Raw genomic sequence first — 24,337 nt, 5'->3', positions numbered from 1 at the left:
ACTGGGGCTTTCCCACCATTAACAATGATTAAAAATGACTTAACCGAAAAATAGAAGCCTCTTTTACATGTAATGCAGTCCAACACAAGAGTGTTTTGTGATTTGGTTTTTAACCGTTCTTGGCACTGCGTGTTTTTTAATACAGGCAGATAGAATATTAGAAATATTAAAGCGTATTAGCACAAGCTACACGCTCAAACCACACTTAAGAGGTGAATTAACAGCACTCTGAAAAACAATTAAAGATTAGATAGCAGTCAGATCATGCGGCGCTTTGCCACGGCTACGCAATCCTCTAATCCTCAGAATATCATCATATTTAAATGTGATTTTCTTAATGTATGTTGTAAGAATACCTTTATGTTATTAATAGAGATCTGAATCTGGATCGGGATCAGAAGAGAAATGGGAAGCACAGCATATGCAGTATGTGCTGAGATTTATTTTCAGCAGCTCATGAGAGGATGTCTGTCTTGAGTTATGAAAGCATGTGTGGCGATTTTCTATTTTTCTTATTATCGTAAATCCAACGTAAAGACCAAAGCAGATATCGTCTGTGTCTGTGGAGCCTGTTGCAGCGTCTTCCTCCTTGATGGTACCGTACCTCGACTCTTGTCCTACAAACTCATCGCTGGGGGGACGATGAGCAAACTGTAAGTCACTGTTGCTTATTTTGAGTCAATCTCATACACACCATCTGGCTATAGTAAATACTTAATAGAGCAACAAATGTGTGTTAATTCACAGCTGAAAATAGTCCCCCACAAATACACTATTAACTCATGTTTTAGTAATTTTTTCAAAAGCAGACGGCGCTGCTGTTTTGCAGTTTATTTGTCTTTTTAAAACTGTGAGATCGATATGTTTCTGATCCTGTGCTAAATAAGAATCCAGTCGCACAGGCCTAGAGACCGTTTGACAAAAACCCGTCGACCACCTGTTACTAGGGAAATAATGCTGAAAGTTGGTGGTTGTTGCTAGGTGAAATTGGTTGTCAGAGCCCCGGTAACACAGGCCTAAGAGATTGTTTGACAACCACCCTTCGACCACCTGTTACTAGGGAAATAACGCTGAAAGTTGGTGGTTGTTGCTAGGTGAAATTGGTTGCCAAAGCCCCGGTAACACAGGCCTAGAGATCGGTTAGCAATCTCCTGTGAACCAGGCGTCGTAATGGAAAAATTTTCATTTCCTCACTTGGTTAATAGCACTCAGTGTTGGTCACGTATATTGAGCTGCACTGAAAACCACCTTGCAATTGGTGGCTGGCAGGTTGCCGTGGTCACCTGTAGTTTGCATGGAAGATGGCAACTGGTTTGCAAATACTCTCCAACTAAGTTGCTGATGTCAGCAGTAAGGCATAACTTTTAATTAGAAGGTGAATGTTGTCCATTTCCAATTTGATTTGATAGATTTTTATAAACTAGTCAAAGTAAACTATATTGTCATCTCCACTATATCCAGTGCAGCATATATAGAGACGAGATGACGAAGCTAAAACTAAACTAAAAGAAACTGGACCAGAAACATAGTTTCACTGAAAAAAAACCCCTGTTACATTTATTAAATATTTGGCTGCTCTGGGTTATTATTTTTTCTGTATTGCTTTGCACTGAATTACAATGTATAGCTCTTTTATATTGTACACTGTAAAATGTAATTCTAGCTGTTTGTTATTTCAACATATTATTCTATATCAGTTTGACGATAGATGACTGAAGTTGTTGTTATAACATAGAATTACAAGTTAAAAACGTCCCAATTACACCAAAAAAAGCTAACTTGAAAACTCATGTCCAGCTAAATCAGAAACTTATGTGAACTTGACAATGTGGGTAAGTTGAGCACAGCAGGATTCAAAACTGCCTCACGTGACTGCTACCGAGGTGCATCATGGGGAATTGGCGGTTAACGACATACTCACTTTACTTGGACGTTTTCTAATCGTCTTCTTTGGAATATGCTTTCAAGGTGAGTAACATTGGTTATAACTATAAGGAAAGAGAGCTACAAAAGTTGGAACATGTTTTGAATTTATGGCATGATGTGTGTTTTTCTCTTTTACCGAAATGTTTGCTTTAGCTAATGTAACTTTAGCCGACAAGGTCCAGCTTGTGTGTCATGACCAAACTTGACCTAATAAACTGACATATGGCCTTTTTTATGGGTTTAATGTGGCGCTGAGCAAATCACAAGTATTGTGCCGCTAGCTTTAAGGTTGTGCACTCACCCTGTTGCGATATTAGCAAGCTAACTCAGCTAATTAATAAAGCTTATTTCATATTGTCTCTGTACTTGTAAATTTCTTTCAAGTTCACAGGCTGTTGTATTTTGGTGGAAGTTCATTTTGGCAATATTTCCAATAACTGGCTGGGTTCAAAAAGAACTTTTTGGCAGGACTCCGATGCTTGTTGTCATCTGTTTACCCCTATGTAATCACTTAAGTTGTTATGAACTGCTGCATGCTAAGCTGCAAGAGTGCACTGAGGACTGAGACAAAATATGGTCTACAAACCAGCATTATATTAGTTTTTATCAGATAGTCCTCCAGTGTGCTTATTTTTTGCTTTAATTATATTGTGCAGTTATTTGTTACCCTGAAATGCTTTATGCTTAACAACAGCTCACTATTTTGACTTATTTTTGAACTCTTGTGATCAGTATGACTAGATTGTGTGAGTTTCCATACTAAACGAGCTGTAGTGATAAAATAATTGGCATCAGAGACACTGATTTTTGGCATGGTATACTGCAGAAGTTTGTTTTTTTTTGCATAATTTACCTTTTAATTAAACTGCATTCTCTGTATTGTAACAAAACTAACATTGTTTATATGTCAGAAAATTAGCAAACATGAATAAATGGCGAAAACAATATAATTATAACATATATTTTTATTTTACTTATTTTAGGTCTGTGAAGCCAAACTTGATGCTGGGGATTTATTTTTGTCAGTGGAGTCAAATGGTAAGTTACAATTTGTGCATTTTGTCATACTGGAAACACCACAGATTATATTGTAACTTAATAGCTCTGTAGAACAAATGATATAAAGATTGTAGTGTCAGGGTACTTCTTAAGAAGTAATATGGCACTATTGATGATCACATGCAGGTGGCATAAACTAAATATTCAGACGTGCTACCAACAAATGATTCATTAACAAAAGCAATGGAGCAGACTGTTTAGGTTCTTGTGGTTGTAATAACATCCATAACTGCAAGTTTGTCATTAATTTATTTTCACAGGTCTAGATGATCACATTTGACTTTGTCATTTAAATGAGGTGGACTTGCAAACTTTGCACTCTTTGGGGTAAATTGCTGTCCACTACATATACACAGAATCTGCACAGTATTTCAGATCTAAAAAGGGAGTATGTAATGGACTTGCTGGCTTTAATGTAAAAAGCCTGTTGTGTAACTTTAATGAGGCAGTTGGACTAAAACAGTATTGCTCATCAAGGTAAACATCTGAGGAATAAGGAAATTGTTACTTGTCCTTTTACTCAGTGTTCTTTTAATCGCACGCTTACTAAAGTTTTACATCACATAAGTCATTTTCACAATCATTCTACTTTAAAAGATTTCGAGACAGAGCTTATTGTTCTCTGAACTTCCTTGTTTGCTGAACGGCAGGTAAAGTGCATCTTTTTGTTTGTTTGCTTTTGTGTGTTTGTGTTTTCTCTAATGGGCCTCAGATGACCATTTGCTTAAATTTGGGTCTCAAAGAATCTTTTTTTTATTCTGCCTGTACTCTCCACCCCTCTTCTTCTATTGCTCAGGTTGAAGCAGAATTTGCCCGTCTTACATCTGTTGACCTGAAAGGGTTCCTTTTTGCTGTGCTTGACCATTATGGAGAGGTTCGTGGAGCTGTACAAAATCAAGAGCGGCATAGAAAGGCTAACTAGGCTCATAAGATGCTTCGGAGATGATGTAAGTGTTCAACTGCGAAATCTAATCCTTTGTTTAAGTTTTAGGTTATCCAGTTCAACTGATGAACTCATTGAAAGAAAGCTGATAAGTAAAGTCTGTCATCATATTTCACAACTGGACATTTAGTGTGGTAACTTTTACAGAATCTGTATATTGGTGGTAGGTTGGATATCATATTCTACTTGAATGTCCTGATAAGCCTGATTCAAAATCTCCAATGATAATCATATATTGATGGAATTATGTATCAAAAGGCTGTGAATTTGGAGCTGTCTACATGCTTCATAAACACTGTTTAAAAAGTGTTTTTGTTTTCTTTTTGACTTCTTTGACCAGAGCCCTACACAAAGGAAGAGGACAGAGGACCTCATTTTCTAAAGGAAGATCCCTCACACACTTTCAAGACTGTGAAGGTTAGCATTGTTTCTTTTAGTAAATTTAATAATGACAGCACCACAGTGGATTTTAAATTAAAAAGTACATGTGTACTTTTTCCTCACCAAATGTATTATTACAAGATCTTTGACACTGGAGTTGGTCTGGGTTTCAGAGAAACTAACTGGCAAGCTAGCATTGATATTATTAGTGTCTTGTGTTTATTCATGTCTTCACCAGGGTCTTTGACATTTCGCTGCTGTACTGTTCACTTCAGCTTTACGTTTGATTTCTCACATTGTATATTGTAATGGCAGAGATATTAGGATATTTAAGGGCCTGCAGTGGCTGCTACAGCTGTGGGGGGCAATACTTTGGTGAAATGTCCTGGACCCTGGAAAAGAGACTGTGTAGACTGGGTAAGCAATTAAAGGTTACTGGCCGAGAGTCATTGGGCAGCTGGGTAAAGGTGGATGTTGATATTCAGTGCCAATTATGCAACCTGTTCAGCCATGTCTATATGCTCTTTTTTCATGCTGTTAATATAGGGGGAAAAAATAAACTTTAATCAATAAACTGATTAAAGAAGCATTGTCTATGGAGCCATAATCTGATCCTGCAGTGTAGCTGCAGTTTGCACATTTCATGTATTCTCAGCCAGATTTGGTTTAGAGCACAGCCAATATTTAGCATAAGTAGATTTAAATTCACACACTGGTGATGGCAAGCTACATTGTAGCCACAGCCACCCTGGGGCGCACTGACAGAGGCGAGGCTGCCGGACACTGGCACCACCGGGCCCTCTGACCACCACCAGTAGGCAACAGGTGAAGTGTCTTGCCCAAGGACACAACGACTGAAACTGTCGGAGCCAGGGCTCGAACCGGCAACCTTCCAATTATAAGACGAACTGTCAACTCTTGAGTCACGATTCAGTCATCCACCCATGTGTGTGAATGACTGAATGTGTAAAGCACTTTGGAGTCCTTAGGGGACTAGTAAAGCACTATACAAATACAGGCCATTTACCATTTAAATTGAAAATTTTGTTTGAATTCTGCAATTGAAGACATGCTCAGTTATTTATGAACATGGTCTTTGTTTAAAGCAAGAAATGGATTTGTAACATGGGGGTGCATATCTCATTCTGAAAAAACTTTAACAACTAATAAGTGTTACCCAAAGCCAATCACCATCATCCAAAGCATCAGTATGGCTCTTCTTTGGAAAGACATGAATTGTTAAGCACAAGGGATATTGTGTAATTGTAATTGTGTAATTTTATTTTATCTTTTGTCTTTGAACCCTTTTATAGCCGACAGGTATTGAAGACACGTTTTCTAAGAGGATGAAAGTTGGCATTGCGATGGTGAAAGAAGAAGACATCATCGATGTGTTGGTTGTCCTTGAGGCGGCAGTAATCCTGTCTAATCTGAGGGATGTCTCAAGTGCCATTTCCATGCTGATGGGCCTTCTTTTTGCCCTCAACATAGACTATCCAAAGGAACTTAAGGACATCTTTGAAGTCATTCAGAAAATCCTAATGAACGTTGGTGGAAGGCAGTGCATCTCACTAGTGCATGGTCTAAGAAACAGACTCAGACTCTGCATGCAGAACTGTAATTGTATGATCCTTAGTGTTAAGGACAGTTTTTATTTTACTGTTTGTTTTTTTATTCTTGCAAGTTCTCATTCTCACTTTTGTATGTCACTAAATGACTACACTTTACATTCCAGATTAGACAATTACTCATTTGTTCATGGTTTAAGAAACTTATGTGAACAACAATATAATGCTGGACTTTGCAGATGCTTATCTCATGCAAGTCAGTAGTTTTTCCTTTGTTTTGCAATTGAGCAGACTCAAACTGATGTTTCTGAAATATCCATATTATCAAATGTTTCAGAAGCATGCACTCATTTTCAGAGATATTGGTTCTGTGGAATTTGTTGCAATTGTAAACGAAGACAAATACAAGAGTTTGATGTCTTAGTTGTTATAAACTGATCTTTACTGTCACTTATCAAAGGTTTTGTACTATTTTAATATTTCAAGTTTTATGCTAACAGGTGTGACTGAGCACAATGAAGTTTAAAAATTTTGTAAATGTAAAGAATAACTTTTCTAAAATAGCAAGTGTCCCGTTGATACATTACATTAATGCAGACTTTATGTTGTTACTTCACAAGAATCACTACTGCTCCTAGAGTATTGGTCAGAATTTAATCTTCACCCAAACTGGGCTCAAGACCAAGTTCAAATTTATTGTTTCACAGGGAGCAGCCTTTGAGTTTTGATGGATTGTGAGCCTGATGAGCTACGTCACTGATTTTTCTGTTTCTCAGATGACTAAGATGGCACAATAAATGGTGAATGTTGGGTGCTCATGAGTAATTGTCTTGTCATGTTCTTAAAACAAACTTTCTGTATGAAATGATCAGATAGACTTTAATGGAATCTGTGGGGTTTTATTTTTTTTCTGTAAACAACAGAAAATTAATTTAAAGGAATGTAGATATTTAAACCTGAGATCTAAGATAAACCTAACAGGTAGTTTTGCTGAAATGGATGTTAGAAAGCCAAAAAAAACAAAACAAAACTTAAGATGTTTAATACACATTTTTCTTTACATCCAGTCAATCAACTCTGATAATTAAAATGAAACTGATTTACAAGTTCACTCAGCTACCTTAAGGAGCTCAGTTAATTAATAAACTTAAATCAACTTAGCTAACAGATTATGTTAGTTAAGCTAAAATAGATTCCTAAGTTAAAAGAACTACTAAAGTATTTGAATTAACTAAAAAACCCAAGTCAACTGAACTAGGACAAGAGTTTAAACAATAGATTATTTTAATTTAGCTGAAAGGGTTTTCCCAAGTAAAGATGACAATTAAAGGAGTTGAACTGACTAATAAATCTCAGTCAACTAAACTAAGATGAAAGTTTAGACAACATGTGATTTTTCATTAAGATAACAATTGGTTGTGTTATAAGAACAAACTCTATTTCTTGACTTAACTTAAAATTTTAAGGCAGCCCTTTACCTCATATTTTTAAGTTGAAACAACAAGTTATATTTTACAGTGTATGATTCTCATAAATCTTGAGTTAAACTTGTTTTTCTGTCCTTGAATTGTGTTTTCTTGTATTCTGAAAGCAGCTGTGTGACAGCATTACCCCTGTCAGAGATCGGCCTACGACATTATAAACTAACACGATATTAACGCAGTATTAATGCTGCTTATATTAGAGGTCACATCCATTAGCCGTGAAATATAAATAATGGTGTAATGATTTTCTTTTTTTAAATCTAAGTTGATTTATATTTAAGTGTTTAACACTATAAGAACAGATGTTCTCTTCTGCTTGTTTAGTCTTTCTGCAGAGGTTACAAAGCAAAGTGAAGTTTATTGAACTTAGTATCATTCCGCACTCACTGGTTTTTATTTCAAGGGTGTGAGAGACACAGCACTTCCCCCTGGCTCTGAGTACATCCTCAGTGCTGTGTTATTGTAGTGGTGACCTTGGTTCTTCTCTAAAAGCCTTCTGTCAGTGCAGATTCTTACAGGCACACAGCCCTGTACTGTTGGCTGAAAACTCATTGAATCTACTTCGCCAAAGCCAACAGGGCAGAAGGGTGCAGGTGTTGCACTGAAATTGGTTTGCTTTTTGCTTAAAAAATAAAGTGTGCTTCACCCAGAAAACCTCTCTCTCCAAACACGCTCTGTAACCAGAATCTGCTAGCCGTGCTCCACTTTGGGGTTATGGTTTCACTGGAATTAAAAAGTCTGTTTACACTGTGTGAAACAAATATATGAATTGGATTTTGATACTAGTCTGTATATATTTGGGTTATGAAAACTGCTCAGACTGTGATATGTGGCCATTCCAGTAAATATGTGTGTGGGATGGGAGTTAGGTGAATCAGTCTTGGCCCACGCTTCGTGTTTTTATTTTATTTTTTTTTTAAAGAACATTACGCGACTGTGATTTCAAGGAGAAAATAGCCTGAATGAGATCGAGTTCTGTTTTTTGGCAGAAGGAAAGGCTTGTTGGCACACAGAACAATATCTAAATAGAAATCACATTTTTCACTCAAGTTAGATTTAGCAGGGAGTGCATTGTCCTCCTTTCTGGCTCAGAAACTTTGCTGTCTAAAAATGTTAAAGTCGTAGTCGCAGCGTTTCGGTATATTAAAATCATTGGCGCGCAGGGTGTTATATCTGGCAAGGAAAATCCATTTTGAGAGCGTGTGGAAATAGTGTATATGTAAAGAGTGTCTACCACAGACCTTGGTTTCTTCTCTTAACCTGCAAAGCATTAAATAGGTCAGTAATATTTCCCTTCTTTTTCTGCGGGCTTTGTAAAACGCACAGGATACAGGGCCCAATCATTAGCATGGATGGAATCCAGAGCATTAATGGCAACCAGGCAGAGTCGAATGACATTGTTATTGCAGCCGTTCCCGAGAAAGTGAGGGGAGCTGAAAATTTATATTTGATTTATAGCCGGGTTTGAATTTATGCTCCGGCTCTCAATAGGAAAGTAAGTGATCTTCGCCCGGCTTCTCACAAGAGAGGGCCCCACAGCATCTGGCGCTGGAAACATCTCTGTATCAAACAGAGTTCCTTCTAGTTTCTTTTTGCGATGCTTAACCACCAAGAATTTTACACCTGTAGGGGATATAGTATTACTATGTTTATTGGACTGGGTTCAAGTCTGAGCCTTGAGAAATTATCAGCCGAGTGAAATGAGCCACGCTTTGTGGGAAAAACATCGTGCAACAGGTTTCTAGACGCACTTTGTATTGTGCTCCAAGTGATTACCTGCTATTTGGCGCTATGCATCTTGCAGAGACGAAGCTAAGTCATTATTTACCTTGATTTATCATTGGCTGAATGGCAGTTGATAGCTTGAGTGTCTACTCAGTATTGCAAGCACTATGGCATGGATATAAAGATCTCTGATTTGCTCGGTGCAAGTGCTGTTATTTATTGAGAGTTCTTTCTCTAACAGCAAGTTGACGAGAGCAGAAATATACTGCTTACCGTCACTGTCAGTGTGCTTTTGAATCCTTGAAACATCGTATCTTCACATTATTATCTGCTTGAAGTGATGATACAAATACCATTCTTTATGGTTTGGTAATAACTGCCTTATTTTTCATAGGGACACAGAGCATTATTTATCACTGGCAGTGTTCATGGGGATTAATGATGCATAACTCTGTTGGAGTTGTCTGGCATACAGCACCAACTGAAGGAATCTGGAAGGTTATCAGAGCAATAAATCCCAAGTTTTTCTCCGTTGTTTGTCACGATGCACTGCAGCAGCCAGTAGTTATGACCGTTCCAGTATGTTCTCTCCCTCTCCCTCTCTCTGTAAGCAGTCAGAAAAATAACACAACTTATTTTTTTAAGCTGCCAGATGATAAGGTGGAATTTGAGCGCACAACCTCGGAGTTCAAAGCGGGCAACAGTTTTTAAATCTCATCCTTATTACTTTGACTCTGCCTGCTTCCAGCTGGATGATTGGGCGTAGATAAGGAGCGCACCGAACACTCTCTACTGCTGATGTTCGTTCTTGGCAATGAGAACGCGAGCACAGTCTGTTCAGTCTTGCATTTTAACTGTTTTGTCAATTGCCGTCATCCACTTGTGTTATGTCTATAAACTGAAAATTAAATTAGGTGTGCAGACTGTTACACGAGTTCAATCTATACCCGCCCAACAGCCACACCAGTATTTCTTTCATCATGGCTTATTTTCTCTGTTTAATTTATTGAATAAATTGCCCCTTTAACTTGTCAAGCAGGAGGAAGTCATTCATGCATTGTCCATGATCTGGGCAGAGAGGAAGATTCAGTCTATTAGTGCAATGATAGGGCCTTTACTGCAGTGAGCTCGCTGATTGAATGGCATCCTTCTCAAGGTCAGGCCGGAGCTAAGAGCTATTTTCTGCTTACCTGTGCAGCCAGCCGGCCACAGAATCTGCACACAAACTGCCTCCACACCAATGAGCTTAGTAAGCGGAGAAGCTCATCACTGATATTTCCAGCTGGTAACATGAAGAGAAACCTCTGCGCCTGCAGGAAAGGACACAAAGGCATGAGTAATATGATAAGTGCGATCTCTCTACAGCACGTAAAGACATTAGGCATTTTGTTTTTAAATCCGCACCGAGGGCCCAATCATATCCTCCCATTGTGTCCTTGGTAAGTAAATCAGTGTGTTAAATGTGAATCACTTTCAGACTGGGTCAGAGGTCAAGCTGGAAGCACAGCTGTTCCGTCAGCTGTTTCAAGGCCCGAATTTCCTTGGCAACACAAGTCTGTAGCTGAGATAATGTAGCACGACCACCATTAGCAGAAACTGTAATCTGCCCGTGTTCAGGGTTTGACTTCACGCATGCCTGAATTACTGCTCCTGGTAATCGAACGTTGGATCTTTTGGGAAACACTGATTTATAGTGTCGGAGAACAACCGTCGTTCCTAAATGATTTCGCTCATCGCTTCATGTTCATGCAGATGATAAATTGTATCACAGAATGCAGTCACAACACTCATTAAAACTCACTTTCTCCCTGCAGCACTGTTTAGAAGTGAATTTTCTGCACTGCCACATTGAATTTATTCAGGCCTGACCTGCTGTAAGCCTCAAACCGGCGCTGTCATTTGGCATACGTTTAAAAAGAAAAGAAGTCTTTTGGGTAACACGGATCACCCGCACTGTCACTGCATCTGGGGGGGTAAGGCGAGTGCCGCTGCCGCTGCTGCCGTCTCTGCGAGATCAAAGCACCGTGCAAATCCGCCATACTTCGTCTATGGAAGTTACGGAAGCGGGACCCAGAACCGATTCACCTGTGCAGGGGCCGAGCACAGCTGCACTCCCACCAGCTGGAGCCCACAGACCACAGATAGGATTAGCGGCTTTAGCTGCAAAGGTCCCTCATCATCTCCCCGCCTGAACCTTGTACGGCAACAAACCCCAAACACAAATGCCACTTTATGATCTCTTAATAATACCCCCATCCTCACCTCATGCACACTCAGGCTCGGTAAATCAGCTCATGTTCTTTTATAGCCCCCATTGTCTCTGCAGATAAAGAGGACAACCCGCCAGTCTGGGACTCCCAACCCATGAATGTGGTGTGGAGGTATTTTTTCTCCTTGCTCCCCCCTTCCCCACCACTCCTCAGATAAGTATCACCGTGCAGCCATTGTGTAGCTGCTGCCTGGCTTCTGTATCCAAGCTCAGCCCCTCATGCCTGCCAGGTAAACCCGTCTGCCTCTATGTTGCTGCGATAGGGGAGTTTGGCTCTGACTGACTGAAACAACATCACCTTGTTTATCCTGTAAATAATTCACTCCTTCCGGGCAACAGAAAACAAAATCAAGGTTGTGTGTTTAACAAGGGAGGCGAGGAATGAGAGGAGCTAGGAAAAAAAAATCAGGTGTTTCCTTTTTAGATAAACTTGGCGCCTGGAGACAGCGACACATCCCTGATTCCTATGCAGCGCAAAGATGCTGCAGTGAGATGTGTTAGGTGTGTGTATGTAGCGCGGAAGGGGGGGGGGGTTGTTGTGTGCTCACTGAACTTGCCCTTTGATAGCTCTCTGAAGAGGGTGCAGAGATACTGTTGGGGACATTCTTGTCGCGTTTAACATCAGAACCTATGGAGTGTGTCGGCGCGTCGTCGGGTTTGATGTTTATCAAACCCGTTCCTGGGGGGCAGCTGTTCCTGGAAGCTGCCCCCCCACCCCTTTTGTGACACACGTATGTGTACATGGACCCGTGAGCCACCACTGTTTGTTTGGGTGTTTTTTTTGTTGTCTGGACTCATTCCCCAGGGGCGGTTTTGCTACTGCCTAGAAAAGCCAGACTGTTTATTTCCCCATCACTTGGAGCGTTCCATTTATCTGTTTTAATTCAAGTATAAAAACATGAATTCATAAGGTAACACCAACGATACAAGAAAAACAGAAAACGTGGAACAAATTCAGACAAACATTCAGTAAGGATGAACTTGGTGGTCGAAAGGTTACAGTCGTCACAATCTCACAAAGCATGTATTTGTCCATAACTTGCCCATTTTTGGTTTGATCCTAAAGTCTACCGCATTGAATAACTTCTGGCTATTATTCAAAATCATACCTCGGCAACCAAATTGGAGATAATGGCCACACTTTGTAGCCATTGTGTCCTTATCTCACTTTGTAATTTGATTTGGATGTCAAAGCTGTGGGTGGCAGGTTGAAAATGTAAAATGTGTACATTTTTAGCTTCTTTGCATTAACTTTCATATTTTAAGTGATGTCTACTACGATGGCTACGGCTTTGTGCTCTGCCAGGGCCAGCTTTATTGGCAAAACACCGTCTTTTAAAGTTTTCACTAATAATATTCGGAGTGTATACGAGTCAGGTGGTAATTCTAAAATTTTAATATACCATGACATAGTGGCACATGGCTTTGCTGCTTCTATTAAGCCTTTTCTGCACATACAGAGTGTGTCGGGGGAATGTCACATCTGCAATTGTTCTTTCTGACTTGTAGCACACAGCGGGAGACATGTTCTTACAACTCTGGTTTAGGCGTAAAACCAGAGTATTAGGCTTAAATTTTTTCTTTTTGATAAAGCTTGTAGTTAGGGTCGGATCAAGGGATCCTGAACCCTTCCTTAGTTACACTGCATTATGCCGTGGCTGCTGGAGGCTTCCCGTGATGCACTGAGTGTTTTTTCTTCACTTATCCACCACTTTGCGTTTATTCATTAGTTATTATTAATCTCTGGCTTTCTTCCACTGCATGTTTTTGTCCTGCCTGACTCCCCTAACCCCCAACTGGTCACTGCAGATGGCTGTTCCACCCTGGAGTTTCTTCCTGCTAAGAGGGAGTTTTTCTTTCCCACTGTTGCCAGTCTTGCATTGAATAAAAATCTTACCCATATGGAGTTTACATTGAGAAACTGGAAGGTTAAAGATTGCTTAAAGTTCGATCATGGAAATTTGTGCTCTGGTGTGCATCTCTGTCAGGCAATGCCTAGAAAATTTCAAGGCTACAGTGCATGTTTGAAAACACTTTATAGACAAAATCATGTTTCTCTTACCTTCTCTTATGTGTGTTGAGTACATATGCAGAATAATAAAAATATAGTGCTGGAGCAAAGGTGTATAATCTGTCCACAGCCCTTCTGTTGCTTGTGATTAAAATAACACACATACATCGTCTTAGGTGGGAATCAGCATTGAAATTAGTGGTTCTTGGTTAATTATGTAATCTTGTTTTGGCCTCAAGTGTATTTGCATAACAGTAGCTGATGCAAATTGATTTGCATTTGCACTCTATTATAATGCAAAGTATCTAATGAGGAAGCGTCTAACAATCCTCATCCTGTTCAGCAGTTTAAAAAATAGCGAATGGAGACTACAGTCCTCTTATGGAGTCATGTCATTACCTTTGCTTTATGTTTTAATTCCCACTTTCCATTTGATTGGAAAAGCACAAGCTTGTTCACAAAGTTTTGATTGCTTTGTTCTTAGTCACACCCATTAGTATAGTCATTACTCACTTCTGATTCCCAGGAGGAAACTGTTTTCCAAGTAGTTAAAGTCCCTGTTTAATGGGATTTATTAAGCTGGGGCTCGGCTCTTTTAATCTCCGTTGTTGTTAAATAAGTAGTGTCGGAACAATAGGAGATGTATCAACGTCCAAATACTTACAGATTGCACACTACATTTGAGCATCAGTGGAGCATCAGTCATCGGTGTTGTCCTGCAGCCAGATCCTAAAGCCGCATGACAACTGTGAAACATCCATTACAAAAGCAGACTTCAGTGGCGAGCCTCACCACCATGCTGGTGTGTCAGCAAGGGACGAGCGAGGCACTGAACAGAAGACAACTATGATCTGGATATTTGAAGCCGATATTGGGCCGGTTTCCCGTCAGGCTGCATGCTATGCCTTCCCTTTGAGTGTTGATTGCAGACAGGAGAGTGTGGTTGACTGATCTAAAAGGAAATTACTGGAGAGAAGGCTTATCCATGCCTTTGACTGATAATCAGCTCATTATCGTGTTGATCATTTACAGCTCTCCCTCCCGCGTTCCCTCTATTCTTTTAGCTGTGTCACTAAAGCAGAGCACAGAGATTTTTAATAGCTTGGCAAGAAGCCTGCTGTGCTGAGGGAGAGTTAAAACAGCCATGCTAGCCCTGGCTAGTCTCCACTTTTTACACAGTACAGGTCCCCACCCCACTTATCAACCCTCTCAGGGAAGAGAAAAAATTAAAGAAAAACAACAACAGCAACAGCAACAACAACAACATATGCAACCCCAGTGCGAGCATTGCCCTAGCACCCCAACATGGCTAACTGTGCATGAAATTGAACTGATTGGAGTTATTGACCAGAAGGCTCCAGCCCCTGAGAGAACAGGCAGGAGGGTGGGGGCGCCTTGTGTGTTACCTGATTGAGTGAAAAATCCTCAGCCGGTTGCTTTGATGCCCGGCACTTTACAGCAAAGAGTGATTTAATGGAAGCTGCCAGACCTCATCAATGTCAGCGCTCGTGGTAAGGGCCCTCTGCTTCACCAATACTTTATATATAAGCACCTTCCATGTCAGTCGCTGATGGACAGATGCTTACTAGTTGTTTTAACTGCACGGTAAAAAGAAACGCCGATCAGCCTCCGCCTTTAGCTCCAAAAGAGGGGCTTTGGAGTGAGAGGAGGCTGTTATAAGCCACCCTAGCGAGCAGAACCCTCGCCCTCAGCTATTTTAGGCCTCTATAAATAGCCCTATTGAATTTTTGCTGAGGTTGATAAGCCTATAATTAATGTGACCATCATTAGGCACGGTCAAGTTCTTCTCAAGAGGAACTGCTAGTGAGGTGAGGCAAGGAGAATGGGGACTTCTCTGTCCTTGTTTTAAGGATGAACTGAAACAAGTGACAGCCACTCGACTTCCCCATGATGTGCAGGAGGCACCACTTTGTTGTAAAGCTGCAGGATAACACACAGCGGCGTCTATCAACTCCCTGCAAAAAAAAAGGGGGGGGGGGCACTGTGCTGCGACTTCAGTAGATCTGAATTGCATTGGAATTGCATCATTAATAGAGCAGAAATTATTCCCAGCAACTCCAGGAGAATACATTGACCCCTGAGGGAGACTAGAAACAAGACAATGTTTTTACAGCAGGAATATCTAACTAGAGGTCCCATTACTACTTCATCAATATACAGCAGCGAGTGAGGGAGACGATGGGAGGAGGGAGTTGAACACAAAAAAAGGGGGGCAGGAAAAGAAGGGGGAATGTAATAGCTTATAGTGCTAATGGCAGCCTGAGCACTCAAGTCCCAAACATTCAGCCGTCTCATCTCATCTGGGCTGTGTAATTGCCCTCCTGGAAGTCGCCACGCGAAACGGCTGCTTCCGTAGTGAAGAGTGGCAGCTGCTGGGTGTTGAGGAGCGAGCCTAGGTCAGATCCCCAAGTGGGGCTCCTTGCAACCATGAGATGTCATAATTAATAGCTATCTGGGTGCCTGGGGGCCGGTTTTGGGTAGGTTTGGGAGAGTGTGTGTCGGGGGGGGGGGTATTATTTGGCTAAATGGAAGCCAAATAGAAAGAGACGCCAGACGTATTCTCCACTTAACATAATGTACACTTATCACCGCTTTGCCTGTAGCGACTGAGCCTGTGCATCATCTTACTGCCTGCTTTTCATGGGTGTTTTTCTCTCTTGTTTGCATTAGGTTTCCCTCCTGTATCGAAAAACGCACCTAGAGATATGTTGCTTGGGTGCATCATGGGAACTTATTAATCTTTGGGGACCAGCGTTCTCCCCAGTTAAGTAAATATACATGAGCTGCTGCGCGAGATACAAGCTCCCAGCACCTCCACAAAAATCTGTTACTTCAGCTTCCCTCTTTCTTCCCATCTTCCTCCCTCTTTTTCTCTCTCTCTCGCAGTCTCTCTCTAACATGCCGCCTGGGGGCAAATCTCACTCTGTCTCATCTGCTGCTTAATTTCACTGGAGCGGCCCTCAGTAATGAAGCGCCTTGATGTACATTTGCCAATTCCTGCCTCTGCCACTGCGATATAATTGGGATGTGACTAAGCATGAATACCCAGCACAGGGTTGGTTGACCTCTCGGCGACCCCGCGGAAAGCGCTTTTGTCATAATGGAGGTATTATCTCACATAATCTGGGAATGGAGAGGGATTGTCTGCAGGGTGCCAGGGATGGAAATGAATTGATATAACTCCCCGCTCGTGCGTACCAGGGTGAAAGAGGGGATGAAAAAAAACCAGCAAGATATATATTTTTTTCTTGCTCATAATGAAGACATTTTCTGCTTATCTATTGGTGCTTTGTGTTTATTGGAGTAGCAGAGCAGCTTCTGGCAAAAGCAGGGGCGTATTTTTTTTTTCTTTTTGTGTTTTTAGGAGGGAGTTTTGATGTTGTGGAACTAAACAGGATTTCTCTTTTTGTGTGTACGTGTGTGTACGTCAGCCTTTTCCCCGTGTAGGTGCACTGTGTGCTCGTGTTAGTGTGTACTTATGTCTGTTAATGACCCTGTAAAATGACAAGCTGAGCTGGCAGTGAGAGTACAGCCGACGGTCAGAGAGAGACAGAGCGAGAGGGAAAGTAGGAGAGTTCAGAGGGAGGTGTGATGAGGGGGGGGCTATGTTCGCGAGGTCGGTGGTTGCTGTGATTCACCGTGCTGTCATCAGAGGGACTGAGGCCCCTGAGTGGCCCTCTCTATTCCCACCTGAGAGCCCTGCAAATGGAGGGGCCGCGCTGTCATTATTTACAGCCCGCAGCTCCTAACCTTGGATTTGGCGCTCATCGCGGCGAGGGGAAAATCAGATTGGACTTGACGTGTACCCGAGCCAGTGACCTTGATAAGTGTGAGGTGCCTGCAGCAAGAGGTTAGGGAAGAAGAGCTCGCAGTCGTGCGCACGCACGTACACGTTGGTGTGTTTGTGTACTTCGGCCAGGTGGGGAGTTGGAGGCATGGTTGAATGACAGAACCATGACTCAAGATGACACGTTGGTAGGGCGCACACACGGACCAAGATGCAGCAGGCATGTGCGACATTATAACTGTTCATTTCCTGAGGCCTAGTGTGGAAAATAAAAGTCCATTATTTATTTTTTCTGAAAAAACCAACCCCAAAAACCAAAATCAACTGTTGTGAATTGTTTTGATAGTTGCTTAAAGGTTTAGTGGTGTAACAGAAGACGATACTAGGGATAGAGTGAGATGGAGGCAGATGATCCAATGGGCTGACCCCAATAGGATCAGCCGAAAGAAGAAAATGATGATCCATTGACATCACACAAAAACAAATACCTGCTAATTAGTGCGAAGTAAAAAACTAAAAGAACAAAAAATCATTGATTTTATTCACAAAAAGTGAAGCACAAACTTCTGGGATAGGCTGTTAGTGCATAATTAGTCCCAAAAGTGACAAACACAACTTAGAGGTCAAGTTGATTTAATCAGATTCATAACAGGTGAAATGTAGCCACGCCCCTTGTGATGCTAACTTTAAAGTTGCAGTTTATAAAATCTCACCATGAGATGTCAGTAGATTCCAGATTGCAGTCAACTGAATTCTGTTTTCCTAACCCTCCCAATTCAAGTGCATAATCCCAGCTGTTCATCTATAGTGAGTGTAGGCTGTAAGTACACTGTTTACCTCAGCTGTTAATATGTTTCCATGGCTATTTGGAGGAGGCTGTGAAACTGTGTAGTATTCAATTTAATTCAATTCAGTTTTATTTATACAGCGCCAAATCACAACAACAGTCGCCTCAAGGCGCTTTATATTGTAAGGTAGACCCTACAATAATACATACAGAGAAAAACCCAGCAATCATATGACCCCCTATGAGCAAGCACTTTGGCGACAGTGGGAAGGAAAAACTCCCTTTTAACAGGAAGAACCCTCCAGCAGAACCAGGCTCAGGGAGGGGCGGCCAATGTTAGCCTGCTTTAGTTTCTAACATTGTTGGACTCAGACACTTGGCAAATAATCTCAGACAAAGTTAGAATGTTATCAAATTCTTTATCAGAAGTATGTTTTTTTATTTAAGGACACTAGAGGCTACAATTAGCTAACATAACGTTAACTTATAACCACCTGTTGTTGTTGATGTGTAGCCAGCTCGTTATCTGGAGACCGGAGGGTCTGATGTCTAATCTGCTAATGACATTGTATTTTGATGCCGGTGTCGCCGTTTCTTTACGTTTTTGTTTCTCTGGCAAAGGAGACGCCTTCTCAGATGACAAAACATAAGTATGATCCTTCATATCTTGAGGCTGAAGGTGCAGACACAAATTAAAATTTGCCTCCACAGCATGCTGTGCCTGCAACTTCTCTTCTCTCCTTTTGGTGTAAAACACATTTAGGCGGAACAGTGATGTCCATCTCTCCCAACGTCTGTTTATTGGAGAGTTCATTAAATTATTAGAAAAGACATACAACACAAAAATCAACGTGTATTCATGAGCACAGCATTCTTTTTGTCTCTTAAAAATTGACTGGCCTTTAATAGAATGCTAACATGGGATTTATGCCATCCCTCACGTTAGTCATGAAGAGGTAAATTGGCTGTAAACAAGGCAAGAACTTTTCTTTGTTTCATAAAACAGAGATAGATAGTCAGAAAACTCTATGCCCTGATCAGCTGCGCTTGCAAATTGTCAACCTTAGTCTGGAAACACAGGTGAGCTTTGTGCGATGTAATGAATCTTTTCCTGGATATTTTTATTTTTCCTTTTCCTCCTTATTTTTTTTCATCTGAACTACTTACCTGGAGACCAGAAGGGTGGGGCACAGTGGGAACGCAAAAAAACAAAAAACAGAGGAGAGCTTCTCTAGACGGTTGATGAAAATGCATTTTTCTTCCCCCGCCGAGACGCTGTTTGGTCGTGTGAAATGATTAATTTCACACATATACAGGTCATCCCCAAAAGCAGCAACATCTCATTCACAAGGGGCCCCCGTCAGCAACAAAACAGGAGTCTGCAATAAAACGAGCAAACAGCAGCACGTACTGTACGTCAATAAATCTTTGGAGGTTAAACCTGAGCGCTGTAGAATTTGAGCAGCCCCCACCCCCTTTTCCCTCATCAGGTAAAAGTCACTGAGTACATCAAGACTGTCAGGACCAAAAATTGTCCAGCGAGCAGTTCGGGGAGTGTCCTGCGGTAGCGGCTGCATACTCTGTCACACACTCAGAGTCTGTGTTTGCATAAGAAGGATGAAGCCTTGAATTATGGGGTTTGTGTAAATAAGGAGATGAGACTGTTTTTAGCACACATGGAGGAAGGAGTGCTTGGATGAGAATAGTGCCTCTGTGCGGAGTGGAATTGGTCTTGGGTTGTTTACGACAGCTCGCAGCCCTCATATATCACAAGCAGTATGTTTGCTGTGAAGCTACAGTTTGTGTGCCATCTGCCTTAGCTGAACTTGACCCCTCAAACAGACTTATATTTTGTAAACTGAGCTCTGTGTAACTGTTTTCATTTTCTCCTTCCCAGTGGATGCTCCAGAAGCCCCATAAGGTGGCTACCTTCTTCGGGTGCATCGGGAAAGACCGCTTTGGCGAGATCCTCAAGAAGAAGGCCGAAGAAGCCCATGTCGATGCCCATTACTATGAGCAAAACGAGGAGCCGACTGGCACCTGTGCAGCCTGTATCACGGGAGACAATAGGTTAGCAACCTTTCATTTATCCTTGACCAAGGAGTAACCCCGTAACCCGGCTTTAAGAGAGTCATTTTGGTTCATTTTGACTTCCACGGGCAAGCAGTTGACTTCTCGGGGCTAGAAGTCATAACAGGGAATCATAGCTCAGCTCACACATCAAAAGGAAAAGGAACAGCTTGAGTGTGTTTTTCCAGGCCCCCACTCAGTCTCTGCCGCCCCAGTGGGTTGTCATCCATCTATAGGCTGACAGTAGCAATGTGTTAGGGATGCCTGGGCTATCCCAGTTCTCACCTGTCAGCCTTCTCGACTGTAAAAGGGGCTTTAGCCTCTCTGGTGACTCTCACGCCAGCATCGTCAGGTCACAGCCTACACACACACACACACACACACACACACACACACACAAATATCACTAACATTAAGGGCTCCAGTTCATGATAGACCAGGTGTGGATCAATAACCACCTCCTCCAAACACTCCCCTCCTTTACAGCCCTTTATCCGCTGCTACTGGAGTTGTCAGTCAGTCAACGCCTGGACCCTGACCGCCCCGGGAGTCAGCCCTGCTGAATGGTCTTAGTGGGATTGTTTGATGTGGGCTCTGACACCTGAAAAGGTCAGGTGCCGTGCTCAGGGAGACGAGCTCTGTAATATTTCTTACAGGTGTTTAACAGACAGCTCAGGAGGCCAGAGGAAAGGTCACCAGCAGGGCCAGATTGGAAGGGTGATGGCTTTGAAGTACTGGGAGCCAGTGTGTCACAGCCCTAAGGCTTTGATTAGTGCAAGTCTTCAAAGATACAGAAAAAAAACACTGCCTCCGCTACTAAAATCTGACAGTTTGAGTTCCAATCTGTGCAGATGCCCTACGTTGAATAATCACATTTTAGCCATTAAGAAATTAGTTTATTAAAATCTTACAAGTGTAATCAGGGGTTCAATCAGCCAGTCTCTCCAGGAGCTCGGAGTTTTTGCATAGTAATTGCAGCCCCAAATTTCTTTATATCAACTTTTCAATACAGAAAAATGCAATAATTTGTGCAAATATTTAAAATATTTAAATATTTTAGATTGTGTGAAGATCTTGCTGATAATTTTCATGTTTAAAAACTCCCAGTTTGGTAAAAGATGCTGCTAGCCTGTCAGCAATTGTCTTCTGTAGCTTAGTTTTTGCTCTTCTGAGTCTTTAAGATGACCTTAGCATAACTTAATATATTATTAAGCACTGGCAAGAACCTCTATAAATTAATTGCTTAGCTTCATTACATTATAAATACTTAAAGCTTAAAGTTTATTTATTTATCTGTCTAGATTTCTTTGGTGTGAGTTGCCAGTTTTGGAGATATTGTCTGTAGAAATGTCTGGCTTCTCTTGAATGTTGTGGAAGTTAATAATGTAAAAGTAATGCCTATTTTCTCACAACCAAACTACACCCAGCAAATATATCACTTTGCAAAAGGAATGATTGTTGAAGTGAACAATGATGCGCACTTCTGTGGCTGGAGGGGGTGTAGTTAAGTAGAAGGGAAATTACAGATACACTAAACACATGACGACTAGTTTGTGGATTTATTTTTTAGTTTTTGGAGTAATCAGGTCCCGTTTTCTAAAAAACAGATGTAAATACAATGAAACAATTTTGTTCAATTTTATTCATTAGAAGGCAGACATCGCTACAGCTAATATCTTCAAAGCTGGGTGTCTCACAACCAAACAATGGAGATGAATAAATGGCACTACATGCCAGTGGAAAAACTTGAGTATTTTGTTTATGGGGGTGAACCATTCCTTTGTTATGTTGCCAGTTGTTTGTTGGAGTTTACACAGCCTGGGAAGTCCTTCTCACCACATTCACTGGTTTTCTATAACATAACTGCTATAGCTTCACAAAGGAAAACAATAGTTTGAGACCGCAGCATGACCAAAAATGCAACAACTGTGTGCAATGAACTTGTGGTCTCTTTGGCTTTGAAATTTTTCTTTCGAAGATGAGGACCAGGTCTGCAACCACTCACAGTCAGCTGCCATCTTCAAAGTGACATTCGTGCGTAAAGATGGGATGAAAAGGCGATACGATAGAATCGGGCTGCTATCGGTTTGCAGCTGAATGGCGTCAAGTTGATAATTAGGTGGAATTTCTTTGTGATAAATTGAAAAGAATCACAAATCTGTTGCTGTTCACATACACAGAAATTCACATTAACTACTTATATTCAGAGCAGAGCCAGAACCTCATCTGAAACAGAAATGCCTTCACAAGCAGTTATGTTGTTGCTGCAGGGCGTTAATTTAACTGCAAAATGACACAGCCACTTGGTAACTCTGCACTTGGGATTTCCAACATAGCATTTCAAAACATACTAGTTTTCTTTAGAAAGCGTAAATTATTTCTGCGTGTACACAATAACAGAATTATTTCAGATAAAACCACTCGGGTCAATATTATTAGACACCTGATCTTTTTATTGAGCCATGGCACAAACCACTGCTGTGCAATAATGTGCTTTAACTTGTAATGCTCAAAGCTTATAAAATCAAGTTGAAACTGAGGGTTGTCTTCTAGCTTACACACAGTATAAGAACTTTAGCAATGGTTTGAGCTGTCATTTGAGAAAACCTCATGCCAAAAACAAAAGAAACCAGTTCAGACTTTATCTTTAGTTATCACAGTGTTTCCAAGTGTCAAGAACTGGAGTGAGAAGTATCATCAAGAAATTTCAAAGAAGGCCACACCGTACAGAACAAGCCTGGCAGAAGTAGGAAGCGGAAATTTCAAAGATTCTGGAAAGAAAGCTAGTGAGAGATGTGTCTAAAAGCCCCAGAACAACTGCCGAGACACGAGTGAATGACTTGAGGAATGAAGTCAGGAATTGTACTCTCAAAGAAAACAATCACTAAAACCCTGCACAGGAATGGACTGCGAGGTTGCAAGACCAAGAAAAACTCCACTTCTGCAGCAGAAACACTTTTAACCCAGAGTAAAGTATACTGAGGGCAATGTAAAGCAAGATTATACACACTGGAAATGTGTCCCTTGATCAGATGAGACAAATCTAGAGCTCTTTGGCCACAGAGATGCTGCTGATGTTTGGAGATAGAGAATATCCCCACAGTGAGTATTATGATGTGAGGATGCCTGGAACTAAGAATCTCGTCAAGTTGAAAGAAGGAAGAAGGATACGTGAAGATTTTAAAAGAAAACCTCAAGCAATCAGCAGAAAAACTGAGTCTGGGTCATCGCCTTGTCTTCCAACACAACAACGTTGCTCATGGTGAAGAACTACCTGCAGAAGATTAAAGTAAACGTTACCGACTGGCCTTCATAAAGCATTGACTTGAAATTCTGTGGGGTGAACTGAAGACCAAGGTCCATGCCAAATGACCATCAGATCTAGAGGAATTTGAGAGATTCACCAAAGGCAGTGAATCTGTCCTCATCTGTAGGAATACAGTGGAACCCCGACTTACGAAATTAATTCGTTCCCGAGGGTCTTTCGTAAGTCGAAAATTTTCGTAAGTCGAAGCACCCATCGCGCCTTTTGAGTGAACGATAGGCTATAGGCTAATTGCTAACTGCAACAACAATACGTTGTTCAACTGGAACAGCGAAGCACAAGTACGAAAGCCAAGGGGTTGTCACATGATTCGGAAGGCATTGTGGGCATTGTAGGCATTCTGGGCTCAGCCAGTCAGAGCCAGCGGATTTCGTTACGCGGGCATTTTGCCGTAACACGGGCAGAAATATTGCCATTAAGTGCCTTCGTAACTTGAATTTTTCGTTAAGTCGGGGGTTCCACTGTATAACAAAAAAAACAAGCAGCTGTCAGCCAGTAGAGTCGAGTCCGGTAATGCAAAGAGAGGCGTCACATACGAGTTGCGCTTATTGGTGCTGGTTGACAGATTGATTTCAACCTGTTCACAGACTGTCTGCGCTTATAAACCAGATGGCAACTATTTGCAAACCTTCACCAATCTGTGTGAGAGCAATTGAAGTCTCTCCAAGTGTTTGGCGACAGGTTTCCTCCAGCTGACCAGTACTATTGAAAGTGGCCGCCACACTCAATCTCAGCTTCTTAAAATCGGTCACCGAATGCTACAAGGAGGGTGCCTTGCTATTTTTACTGTAGTTTGACTGAGTTATAACAGAAATCGATGCGAGACGGTTAATCCACTTTGATAAAACTAGAAAGCAATCATCTGGATTCCCTAGTTTTCTTTTCTTTCCTTTTGTTTAAACCCAAGATTCTTTAAATTCCTAATGAGCGTTTTAACCTGGAGTGCCTCACTGTGGCATTTCAGCTTTTCCTCTTAAATAT

The 24,337-nt window shown here is 41.3% G+C and overlaps 1 protein-coding gene across 2 annotated transcripts in view; it reads left to right on the top strand.

Moving 5' to 3' along the window:
- The window catches only part of LOC100702520 (adenosine kinase), a 133,824-nt gene that overhangs the window by 37,753 nt on the left and 71,734 nt on the right, over positions 1-24,337 (top strand). For both annotated transcript variants that reach the window (XM_005471337.4, XM_003441823.5), the window contains one exon: positions 19,859-20,031. In XM_005471337.4, the coding sequence (XP_005471394.1) occupies positions 19,859-20,031 (173 nt within the window). The remainder of the gene's footprint in view (positions 1-19,858; positions 20,032-24,337) is intronic.

Source organism: Oreochromis niloticus, linkage group LG8 (genome assembly GCF_001858045.2).
Source record: "Oreochromis niloticus isolate F11D_XX linkage group LG8, O_niloticus_UMD_NMBU, whole genome shotgun sequence".
NCBI lineage: Eukaryota > Metazoa > Chordata > Actinopteri > Cichliformes > Cichlidae > Oreochromis > Oreochromis niloticus.
The sequence above is the reverse complement of the archived record's forward strand: the minus strand, read 5'-3'. Positions and strand labels throughout refer to the sequence as shown.